This window comes from Triplophysa dalaica, chromosome 21 (genome assembly GCF_015846415.1).
Source record: "Triplophysa dalaica isolate WHDGS20190420 chromosome 21, ASM1584641v1, whole genome shotgun sequence".
In the NCBI taxonomy this organism is placed as follows: domain Eukaryota; kingdom Metazoa; phylum Chordata; class Actinopteri; order Cypriniformes; family Nemacheilidae; genus Triplophysa; species Triplophysa dalaica.
Genome location: NC_079562.1, coordinates 19,245,385 through 19,258,575, shown reverse-complemented (window position 1 = coordinate 19,258,575; position 13,191 = coordinate 19,245,385). Strand labels below are relative to the sequence as shown.

Sequence of the window (13,191 nt, the reverse complement as noted above, 5' to 3'; positions counted from 1 at the left end):
GGGCCCTAGCAGATTTAATAAATGTATAAAAAAGAGAAAAGAAATAGGAAAATAAAAAGGGGGTCTGCTCTTCTGGGCCCTAAATCAGCCTGGGCCCTTAGAATCGTCCTAACCTTCCACCCCTTTACGGCGCCCATGTGTGGAGGTAGTTGCACATGTGTTAACTCGTTGTTTATTCAACTAAAATTTTCCTGAATTCATCAACAGTACTAATGGACAAATAAAATATATACATTATGTTTAGTAACTTAAGTAAATATGTTTATTTACATTACTTATATGTATCTATGCAGTTAATGCTCTGTACCACATGTTAACAGACGTAAACTGCATTACTGTGATGTGTATTTCGGCATAGGATGCTGTTGTCCTTTTGGCTGGAGGTGATCCTAAGCAGGTGATCCATCTCGTGTGGTCACACTGGGCAGTGTTAATGCCTGAGAATCAATGTTTTGCAGGTAGGCATTTGTTCTGGCCTCCTGCAGTGTTCAGGGTAACAGCATTTAGTGGTGACAGCTGTCATGTTTCTGGACAGCTTGCTGGGGTCTGTGGGGCCATGCAGCGTGTGTGTCTGCAGGTTCTTCTGGATTGTTCCTTCCCCACCCCTCTGTGTTGGCTGGCTAGTAGGCTGTGAACAATGGGCTTTCAACCCCCCCCCCTTTCGCAGATTTGGGCTTTTAGCTGGGGGACTGGACAGGAGAGATTCTGTTGCATTCTCCTGTCTGTTCACAATCTAGAGTTCAATCTATATTCAGTTCATTTTGATTCCATTGCTGAGTCATGGCTTGGGCTTCAGCGTGGACTGCTTGCCTTTATAGGCCATTGCTGTGGCATTGTGCTGTTGTCTGCCGGGGCCATTATAGAAAGCTTCTGCATCTTTGAGTTTTCCTACCAGCTCCTCTCTGGCGTCTGCTTCAATTGCTCTCTTCGCTCAGTCTGTGTTGCAAAGGACTCTTGTAGCTTTTCATCTCCTCCTGTAGTTCCTGGTCCTCTTCATCTGCTGGTCTAGGCAGGTCCAGCTGGTCTATTTGCAGGTCCAGCTGGTCTAGGCAGTTCTGCACGTGCTCCTAGCTCCTCCCGGCTTCCTTTGCTCTGGCTATAGTTGGATGATCTGGCCGTGGGCGTGGCCACGGATGATCCTGGCTGTGCACTCCGGATGAGTTTGTTGGCTCTCTGTAGTTGTAGCTCTGGTTTGGATCGTGGTCCCTTTGCCGGTTTAGGTCGTCTGACCAACTGCTCTCAGCGCAGTTGCTGTGTGTCCGATGTTGGTCCCAGGCAGGAGTCCATCACAGCGCTTTGCCTGGTCTCTAGCTGGTCTGGCAGGTGACAGGATTGGATGGTCTGGACATTTTGAGACACAGGGGAGAGAGAAAGGCACAGAGAGCAAGATGCAAGTCCGTACAGATCTAAATATGTGGGCTATGTGTTTAATGCTTAACTGAGTTGGTCAGTTAGTGACGCAAACTAAACACTTATTAGTGAAAGTGACCTATTTGTCAGGTATGGTGACCCATAACCGAAATGTGACCTCTGCTTTTAACCCATCCAGTGAGTAGTGAACACACGCACAGAAGGGGTGAACACACGTACACACGGAGCAGTGGGCAGCTATCACTGCAGCGCCCTGGGAGCAAGAAGGGGTAAGGTGCCTTCCTCAAGGGCAACTCAATCGTTACCTGCCGGCCCCGAGGATCGAAGCGGCAACCTTCTCGTCACGAGTCCGACTCTCTGACCATTATGCCACGATTGCGGGGTGCGGATAATTTTGCTGGGGAACACAGGAAAAACTATCAATAATGTTGCTGAACAGTGTTATCTATGAGGCTCATTCTGTGACTTATTCTATTCGGTTCATCAACACATTTACCAAGAATTTTACTGATGTTCATACAGGTTCAGTCTCTGATAAGGAGAAGAAAAACAAAATCACATAAGTCAAGTAAGAGAGAGGTTAGGATAGAGAAGGAGGGTTTCTTTTTTCTTGTGCGGGGGTAACTGGCTCCACACTAAGGTCTATGACTGGGCCTGTAGGTAGAGAGGGCTATGGAGTCATGGTAAAGTCAGTAAAATCATTAAATGAATAACTGAAATAAAAACAATTAGGCAATTGGGAGTTAATAGGAAAATTAACGGTGCACAAACAGGACAAACACACTTTTCACAAACAAGCCGCTCTGTCTAAAAACTGTATCGCACACGTGAGGTGCAGGACGAGGGTGGTTTGAAAACATATAAGCTCTCTGCTCTCGCGGTGCTTCAATGTCATACGCCAATGGGTCTGTGCAGCCCTGAATGATGTCGAACAGACCTTTTGTTTTAGATGACAGACAAGATCACAATCCTCGCGATTCCGTTGAAAAGTGGATTGATTTAAGATCGTTGCCTGAATTTATAACGAAATTGCCAAATTTCTCCATATATCCTCGGTTCATATGCACTTGTAGCATTAGCACAGCATAGTTGTCCACACTGTTCAGTAGGGTTTCGGTGAATCATGCATGCTCACTATCATCAGCTCATCGGTTCTCAATCGGACGTGTCTGAAAGTACCAGCTCTTGGTTCACTGTACTGGTGATCCGAAAGCTGTTGTAACCTGTTCTTGACTCGAGAATGGGAACCACTCTAACTGTGGCATGAGTGTAAATGTGTTAAGGCAGTAATTGAGTCATATACATATTTTAATGTGTTTTATAGTATCATAACTCAATGGGACGTGTCCGAAAGAGATAGCCCTCGGTTCTGTGTGTACTGGTGATCTGAACAAATCGCTTAGCAACAGCTGATCGTGCTCATTAGTTCTCTCTTCAGCAATTTGTGATCAGACCTGGGTAGATTATTTATGAATTGTAATCAGTTACTGATTACAGATTACATGACAAGATTTGTAGTCAGTAATGTAATCTCATGGATTACAAATGTATCGTAACATAATCTGACTACTTTTGGATTACATTTTAGATTGCTTTTGACTTCAATTTTATTTGATGGACATGGTATTGAAGCAGGATAAATTTGTACTACTTTGACAGATAAAACGAGGAAAAATATTCCATTCTTTATCACCTGCAAGATGATTTTATTATTCATAAAAAAAGAACAAAAAATTACATTAATTTAAACGTAATCTTCAAAATGCGCCTAATTTGCGGTTTTCCGTTGAATAAAAGACTTTTCATGATTTTTCATATATTGTATCATTGAGGATTACTTAAAAATAGTGTAAAAAACTTGTCTTGTTCTTGTGAACTCAATCTTGAGTCTCGTCTCATCTTGTGTGATAAATGTCTCGTCACACCCCTAGTGTCTATAGCCATCAAATGCTAAATGCCGCTCTATTTTGCATCTCTTTGCGATTCAAAACCCCTCCCCTATCTGGTGGACAAATCTTGAAGATTCACAAACATATATAAGTGGTAGGTATGTTTATACTTTTAATTGAAAATAAAAAATAAAATATAGGGTAAATCACTGAACTGGAAACAATTTACTTCCATTCTGTGAATAATATGTAATCATAAAATCTATCAAAAAATAACTGTAGTCTGATTACGAGTATTTTAAAATGTAGTTTACTGTAAATTCAAGTACTTGATTTTTGGAATCTGATTAAGTAATCAGTTACCCACACTGAAAAAAAAATACGCTGAAGTTACTTAAAAATATAGTACACCAATTTTTTAAGCCAGTTCTACCTGAAATGTTAAGCAGCATTACCTTAATTTCTTTAGTAGGCATAGCTTAAATTTTTAAGTAACCCTAACCCTATTCCCAGAGAGGGATTTTGCTTATTTTTTTAGGTTGGTGTGACTCAGAATTTTAAATTGTTTTTACTAACACATTTATGTTATTTCTACCAAAGAAGTCCAGTTTACCCTCATGATAAAATGTAAGATCATTTAGATTTATAATTTTATGTTCTTAACACCTAAAATACAGAAAGACTGGACAGCTGTGAAATGTTAAAAGCTTTATTTTTTCACTGAATGAATTTAAACATGAAACATACAGCAGTTCAGAAATTTAAATTTCATTGTACAACAAAAATAAATAAACATTGCTAAACAACAGACGTAATGACAACATTAAAACAACAGTAACCATCAACATGCATAAGGCTAGTGGTTTTAATATTTGTGGTGTTGTATGCATGAGTGTATATGTGCGTTTTATTACAGTGAAGAGTTATGTAATATTAAATAATGTCTGTGTGTGGTCTTGTATGCTTGCATGTTAATTGTGGTGTTGAGCTGAATATGGAGATCTGGAGAATCTGGAGATCCCCCTATGGTGATTCGATTACTGTGTGCTCTGCAAGGTTGATTTACTTCATCATTATTGTTCTGAAACAAAACAACATGATGTTCATGTATTATATCAATTAAGAATAGTTTAAAATATATAAATATACTAGTGGTGGGCCGTTAACGTGCTGCGTTAACGTGAGACTCTTATCGCGCGATAAAAAAAATGTCGCCGTTAATCTATTCTCAAAGTTGGGTTGGGAGCTGGGTCTATACTACGCAAGCTATGATGACTTTCACCTTTATATTTTAGCGCGGATGTATACCTAGCTGAATTGCACTGTACCGGGCGAGAACAAATTTTTTCAACTCGCGTGATTCGCGCAATTCGCGTCATTCGCGCCGCCTCATCATCTCATGACCAAGGCTTCATTCGCGCGATTCGCGCCGCAAGTAGGTCTATCGCGTCTTTGCATTGACTTAACATGTAAATCACTCGCGCTTGACGCGCCATTCGCGTTTGGTCTGAACACAAAATAACGTTACTGTGAAATTACCGCATCAAACGTGACGTGCTAACATGGATGCAGCTTTGAAGCTGCCGGGTTGCTTCAGGGAATATTAATTTTTAAGAAGCTTCCCAATAGAAACATCGACAAGACTAAGGTTGTTTGCACCTTGTGCAATGCGGAATTGGTTTAAAAAAAACTTTCTCTCAACAGGTAGTGGTCTAGCTTTAGTTGAAACCAGTAAATTTGTATTGGCACCTAATTTATTATGGCTCCTGTATGACATATCGCTTGTTGCTCCCTAACGCTTTGTAAGTTGCTTTGGATAAAGGCGTCTGCTAAATGACTAAATGTAAATGTACTGTAGGAGCTCTTCCAGTCTCAAGTACCACCTAAACGCAAAGCATCCCTTAGCTAATGCGGAAGTAAGCACAAGTACATCTTATTGAACATAATTTATTTTCATCACCAATTATCATAGTAGAACAGCTTTCTCATGCAGTTTATGATGCATTTTGGAAACAGCAGATGAGCCCCTGGTCTAATGCGCCACCTGGTTTGAGACACCCGTTCTCAAAGACTTCCATTCCATTCCATTCCATTTTCTACCGCTTATCCGAACTACCTCGGGTCACGGGGAGCCTGTGCCTATCTCAGGAGTCATCGGGCATCAAGGCAGGATACACCCTGGATGGAGTGCCAACCCATCGCAGGGCACACACACTCACTCATTCACTCACACACTCACACCCTACGGACAATTTTTTCCAGATATGCCTCTCAAAGACTTACTTTTAGTCATTATTTGGGTAGCACACATATTCTGAATGCCTTCGGCAGAATTCAAATGAGCCATTTTAATCTAGATTAATCTAGATTAATTCCAAGATTAATCTAGATTAAAAAAAAAAAATCTATGCCCACCACTAAAATGTTCCACAAATAGGTCTGCTGCATCATGTGGATTCAGCATATGTTCTTACCTAGTTCTGCATAAATTCCTCACTATGAAAATCAGGTCCTCCAAGATTTTTTAAACATTCATTCTGGAATTGACTTTACTAAAGTATAATACAAATATATAAAAGTCACAAAATGGAACTTTACCAGAACTTCACAACATTGCCATAGTGTTATGTCACACAAACAAAGTTGATTGTATATAACACTTCTGTGTTTTGTTCACTTACACTGCTCAGTATGCAAAATATGTGATTATGATACACACACACACAATTATATAAGTAAGTACAATAAAAAAAAACTAGATTGTAAAGTTCGAGTACAAACTTTATGTTGGCCGGACAAATCCTGTCCTGAAGAGTTTGAAAAAGTTTGAAAGGCATTATTGTTAAACTTTTTCTAACATGAAGGAAAAAAGAATGTGACCCCAGTGTGTAAAAACTGGGCTTAGTATGTTGTTAGCATGATGAGCATGTTCGCTAGCATAATTGTCATGTTTCTTGTAGGGATGGGTATTTAAAGCAAAAGCAATATTCGAAGATCGATGAGAACTATTCGAAAATTCTTCGAAATTCGCACCCCTCCCCCACATGGACGCATTTACAGTATTGCACACACACAAACACAGAGAGAGAGAGAGAGAGAGAGAGACCATTTACGCTTTGAATCCTTGACGACACACTGCTTAATGTATAGCTTGATGTAAGATTGCCTATTCCATAATAAATACAGATAACGCACTGAAACATTAATATATTAACTGATATAAACCGATTGACAGCACTTATTAACAGTACGTCGATCAGCATCAACCGCTCATAATGCTAGGGCATTTCCTTGTAAAATATGAGCATGCACATTTATACCAGTTAAACTGCAGCAGTGTGATTGATCAAGGAAAATGTATTAAAGCCATAAAGATTTAAGCATAGACTTAAAACGCGTTAAAACATATTAACCGAATGACGGCATTTATTAACAGTCCGGAACGATTTCATAAATTAATAGCTCAAAATGCTTCCATTTCTATTGTCATGAAAACGTTTCTCCAGTCTGTCAGTAATCGTTTTCTAGACTAACAGTAAACTAGGGCTGTACAGACTCCATAAGATTTATAAAACCCTCTCCTTCGACCAAGCCGATCAGAAGCATATCCTTAGCGACCATCTTAGTAAGTAAAGCCGTTATTTTCTCCGCCCCGTCTGGCATCCAAATTGGTTGGTCTGACCATAAAACTAGCAACTGATTGCTGACCTGTGGATGGACCTGCTGGGTGCTTCGCCCTCAAATGAGTGTTCATCGTAGTTGTTGATCCATGATAAGTCTGCTTTGCATTGCAGAGTTTGCACTGCACTTTATTCTCATTCATTTTATTAAAGGACCCCCACACAGAACTCATTTTTGACATCGTCTCAATTGATTGTATCCGTTATGCCACGCGGGTCTACAGTGTGCGTAACTTCGTTAGCAATTCTTGTGAGAAAATGTTTTCTCACAAGCCTTTAGGTTTAAGGTGCGTCGTTATTGTCAGCGCCACCCTTTGGTTACAAGTACACATTACGCGTGAAAACAGGGCGATTTTTTTTTAAGATCGCTCACATTATTCTAAATTCTTTAATTAAAAAACTAATCGAATATTCGAAATTCGTCCCTAGTTTCTAGTATGATACTCCAAGCCATGAGTGAAATGTTTGGTTGCTATGGCCGTGGTTTAGCATTTTACAGATGATGATTCTCTAAGCTATGAGTGAAACGACCCAACCTGCATGTCTCTACTATGTTCTGATGCAGAGATATAGGTATTGGTAAAAAATTTGGGGGGGCTCTTACACCCCAGGGGTGCAACTGACACCCTATTGTGATATATGTTCTTATAGAGCCTGCCAGACTCTTCAAACATGGTAACTCACAAGTTTCTACGACATCCTTACTTTGAGTTATGATCCATCAAAGTTTGTCCCAATGTTAAGTCTATGGGAAATTTGGTGGTTTTGAAAAACCAGAACCGGTTTACGAAAACCAGAACCTGGGTCAGTTTAAAAAGATATAGCAGCTCAAGTCAGACCAGTCTTAAGGTTTGTGGAAAGTTTGGTGGATGTAGCTTGAAAGCTGTAGGAGTACCAGTCAGAAATTTTGGGGACGACAAGAATAATAATAAGCTTAGATCAAAGAACACTATGTTGGCCCTGTCAAGCCAACATAATCACTAGCCGACACAATTAGCCGACACAATTAGCCGACACAATTCTCCTCTATCGTATCTGCAAAGTGACAGTTGCCATTTTGAGGAGCTTTCTTACCAACACAATGCATTGAGATTTTGAGCCCGCTGTTCCAGCCTCCACCTCTCACTTAAAGCTCACGGTAAACGGTCACACCCAGTCCGCACCTCAAAATGCAACAAGACAAAAGATAAAATAAACCATTAACAACAAGGCGTTTGTCGTGTTGCATCTCAACGCTTGCACGCGGTATAGATAAGCGGATGAAAGGTAGACAGATGAAAGGTTTGAAATAAAGCAATGACTGCTTCGCGGTTTTTTTTTAACTTACTTAAAAACGTCTGTTAATGTGGCGCGTTGTGTCAAATTGAAACTAAAAAACTCAAGGAGCTGGACGGCGAGTACAACTCTCAACGTATTTTCATGCCAATCGTAATTGTTTATATCTGCTAATTACTGTTTACTCACAGGCAACTTTTTGTAAAAAAGTGTAAAGCATGGGTACAGACATATTACAACCAATGTTCTTTTTATGCTGCGCACATGCAGGTCCATGCAGACTATTTGAAGCTCCTCCACATCGCAATTTTAACCTGCGTGCGTGCAGAAAAAAACATCCATTCAGGCAGCGGAAGAAAGCAATGTAAGAAACGTTACATCTGCATCATTAAAACCGGTAGGGTAAGAATCACTGCCTTCTCTGCCTCCCTTCTGATAAAAGTATGCATGAAAGGAGTTGCGTGCAAATAAAGTGCATTCGGATATGTTTCTGAACTTCTTTTCAAATTTGTTAAAGCTGAAAAGCGCTAGTTTGACAGGAAATAACACCAGATTTACATTGTAAACTCTGACAGAACTATCGTACGTGTTTAAAATCAATGAAACCTGCACCGTGTAGTACTGATGGTGCACGTCAAACAACTTGCTCCAAAAATAACGCAGACTTATTGTATCATGTTGCTCTCCTCAGTCTGAAATGATGCTCTGCAGAAAAAAGACAACTTAATTTAAATTTTCGTGTAACAGCCGCGACAATACTGATCCACAAGAAAGACAACGGAGCTCTGAATAATAAAAGAGCGGTGTGTTCTGCAACACACAGAGAAGCGGAAAAAAAAGAATGACAATTAATAGAATGCATAAAATCTGCACTAATTTCTTTCGTATCCAGAGACAACCCCTACCTCCACTAGAATAGTCTATATGCCATAAACCAGGGTCAGTCATCATATAGAAACCTTAATAAAGACTAAGGTTCAAATATATTGTCCATCTCACAGATAAATGAAACTGTTTGATGCTGCAAATCCCTTAAAATAATCAAGCGATCTATATTAATAATAATTAATGATACACAGAAAATAATTTAGCCTATATGTGCAACAATAACATTATAGTGCTGTTGTAATGTCTTAACACAGGGTTGTCCAATGTAGGTCCTGGAGGGCCACAGTCCTGCAGAGTTTAGCTCCAACTTGGCTCAACACACCTGTTTTGAAGTTTCTAGTCTGCTTTGTGGGACCTTGATTAGCTGTTCAGGCGTGTTTGATTAGGGTTGAAGCTAAACTTTGCAGGACACAGGCCCTCCAGGACTGACTTTGGACACCCCGTCTTAACATAATATTGCTGTGACAATAGGGTTGTTTCTATTTAAATAGCTTCGTTTACACATTTATTATAAGACAAACAAAGCTTTTGACAGGTCATCTATTCTAATGATTTTTTAATTGTAATCTAAACCTGTGTCATTGTTCTTACATTTTTCAGAAATTGCAATGCAGCACCTCAAACAATGCCACGGTCTTGCTCAGATCTTCCTTATCAGGAGTAAAAGGTAATTCTGCCATTTCATATTAACCTTTGTTCTATTTGAGCATTTCTGAGAAAGAGATAAAGTACCGTGCAAAGAAATAATAAAATATATCTAGGGCTGTGCATTTAACTAATTATAATTATGGAAAATTAACACAATGAATTTTTTTATCGAATTTTATGCACCCGCCCCAGACAGGAGCAGGTCATCTTACAGTTCATACAGTTGATTGTAGTGGTTCATCGATATATTGCCGTTTGGCCGATTCTCATGTTTAGTCACGTTAGTGCATTAGCATTTTCTTCCTTAGGAGGTTGGCTCATGACATAAAATCACCACGAGAACAACCTTAGAGCTGACTGCTTCATATTCTATAAAAATGCTCACGCAGCACACCGGTACCACAAGCTGTCTGGCCTGCACAGTTCCGTTAGGTGTTATTTCCACAGCCCAGCGGTAACTACAACTCGGGACACATATTAATAAAACAAACATTTTACCTCACAAAAAGTGACATTTCCTGCGACCGGCTCTGCCTCAGATATGTGTTGTTTTTAGTAAGTTACAAACAAGATACTGTATTTCCCTACACTCATGAACCTGTCACTCTAATCCCAGCCTAAAAGCTGTGTGGCTAACGTTATGTCGTATGTGAGGTGAACCAAGCAGAGACACTTACACCATATGTTAAGTAGGGTTGGGGCGATATACGATGACATCGTCCATCGCCGATGGCTGACAACCTTTACGATGTTGGGCTGGCATCGTGGTTCCCTTGCATGATGTTATTTTCGTCAGCAGGACAAATGTTGACATCCGAGTCCACGGTATGACATTCTGCGCATGTGTCAAGCTCGTCCATCGGGAGCTTGTTGTGGAAAAAGAGCACTTTTTCCTGACTTTCTTTATATATTAACCACAAATTAAGTGCTAAAATATAAGTAAACAATCCCTGTGGCACAGATAAACATAATAAGACCAACAATGTAAAAATCTACAAGTGGTCGAAGCGGGACTCAAACCAGTCAAAGGCACGACATGCAGTTATAAATCAACCAAGCTAACCTCTAGACTAGTGTTTAGGTATTGAGAGTGGCTTAAACATAGCCAGAATTCTGTTGTGGCGAACCACAAGTACTGAAGAGACATTCACCAAGCTTCTGTACCTTTAAGAGAGGGAGGGGTTTGAGAAGTGTTGTTTTTCCGGTTTCTGTTGCGCGTGTGTTTTTGTTGTGTTCTCACTTGCTGTTCAGAGTGGATTTATTAGAGTGGAGCGTAAAGCTGTCTCGACGCATCTTCGTCTCTTGTCTCCTTATTTATTACTCCACACTGTAATCATTTACCCACCCCATTGACTTTTCAAACCTGTATGACTGTTTACTGTGTAAACCGTATAAGCATGAAAGAAAGTTAGTAGCAGAAAACCATTCGTCCACATTGACGTTTCTTCATACAAAAGAAGTCAATCGGAACCATTGGTAAATGATGACAGAAATTTCGTTTTGGGGGGGAACTATGGTACCTTTAATCATGACTTGACTTAATTTGACATATTACACATTTTACACATATCTTCCTTGAACATACTGCATTAGTTATGTGATTTTGTGTGAAATATTATGAAAAATAAATGTTAATTTAGTTTAACAAAACTTTCAAAGTTCAAAGAACGCTGGGATGACTCCATATATCAGTTTCAAACAATCTCCAAATCCAACTCAACTTTATTTATTTAGCGCTTTTTACAATTTTCTCAACTCAACTCAACTTTATTTATATAGCGCTTTTTACAATTTTCATTGTTACAAAGCAGCTGTACATGAGACACATTTAATACAAGTATGAATTCTAAAGCAGCCCCCCCGGCCAGGCAGATAGTGCAAAACAATATGCAAACGGTGGTGAGGAACCCAAAACTCCCATCGAGAAAAAAAACCTCAGGGGAACCCAGGCCCAACCAGGGGATTCCAGTTCCCCTCTGGCAAAAGCTGCTGCCTCTGCACAAGCTCAACAGTGCTTGCACAACAAGGCTTAGTAAAAATATAAAAATTAAGGATTAAAGATTATCATTAACAATCTAATAGCATTTGAAATGTTGTAGGAAAAACAAAGTTGTCGCGTCCTTTATCCAGCTCTATCCTCTTAGCACTTGTCAGGTCACCGCTTCCCATTCTCAGCTCTGCCATCAGGTCTGGGCATGAACTGCATCCTGCGGTAACCTTGGAACAAAGAGACAAGACTGGCTGATAGTAGAGTACTGTTCTGCACTCTTTGATGCAACAAGTACATCATTTGTTGTTGGATGTGTTCCTGGTTCCGGTTGATCTAAATAATGCAGCCTAAATCCTCTGAGGATTAATATTATGGAGGTGTAGTGTATGAAAGATTAAAAAGATGAGTCTTTAGTCTAGATTTAAACTGACAGAGTGTGTCTGCCTCCCGGACCGTGCAGGGAAGAATATTCCAAAGTTTAGGCGCTAGATAAGAAAAGGATCTACCACCTGCACTTGATTTTGAAATTCTAGGTATTACCAACTGACAGGACCCCTTAGAGCGTAATGTACGTGGAGGTCTGTAATACAATAGAAGTTCATTCAAATACTGGGGCGCTAGACCATGTAGGACTTTATAGGTAATAAGCAAGATCTTAAAGTTAATGCGATGCTTTATAGGTAACCAGTGCAAGGTTGACAGAACCGGGGTTATATGCTCATACTTTTTTGTACGTGTAAGAACTCGAGCTGCCGCGTTTTGAACCAGTTGCAGTTTTTGTAATAGGCCCGCAGGGCAACCACCTAGAAGTGCATTACAGTAATCTAGTCTTGATGTCATGAATGCATGAATTAATTTCTCTGCATCTGAAAGTGACAGCATATGACGTAATTTAGATATATTCTTAAAATGGAAAAATGCAATTTTACAGGTGTTTGCGACATGGCTTTCAAATGAGAGAGTACTGTCGAATACAACGCCAAGATTCTTAGCTGATGACGAGGATTTTATGGAGCATCCGTCAATCGTTAAGCAGTATTCTTGGTTGTTACGCATAGCAGTTTTCGGTCCAGTAAGTAACACTTCTGTTTTGTCCGAGTTTAGTAGTAAAAAATTGTTACTCATCCACATTTTTAAGTCAACTATGCAATCCTTTATTCGATGAAACTGCTGGGTTTCATGAGGCATCGAGGAAATATAAAGTTGAGTATCATCAGCATAACAGTGAAAGCTAATTCCGTGTCGCTTTATTTTCATTGTTACAAAGCAGCTGTACATGAGACACATTGACTAAAAGTAAATCAACTAACGTCATACACCTGTAAAAACAAGACAAAGATGAAAACACAAAAGACAGACATACAATGCTCCACACACACAATATGCATACATACTTACACACATCGACGCACACACGCAAACACACTCGCCCACACGCACAGTGAAAGCA

At 39.8% G+C, this 13,191-nt stretch overlaps 1 protein-coding gene across 5 annotated transcripts in view; it reads left to right on the top strand.

Annotated features, from left to right (window-relative positions):
- The window catches only part of suox (sulfite oxidase), a 45,564-nt gene that overhangs the window by 18,170 nt on the left and 14,203 nt on the right, over window positions 1-13,191 (top strand). For 3 of the 5 annotated variants that reach the window (XM_056735633.1, XM_056735634.1, XM_056735637.1), the window contains exon 2: window positions 9,704-9,770. The exons of 1 other annotated variant lie outside the window; for it this stretch is intronic. In XM_056735633.1, coding sequence (XP_056591611.1) covers window positions 9,712-9,770 — 59 coding nt within the window. In that variant the 5' untranslated portion in view covers window positions 9,704-9,711. Of the gene's footprint in view, window positions 1-8,514; window positions 8,580-9,703; window positions 9,771-13,191 lie in introns of those variants that run through there. One more of the 5 variants, XM_056735635.1, reaches the window with a different exon arrangement.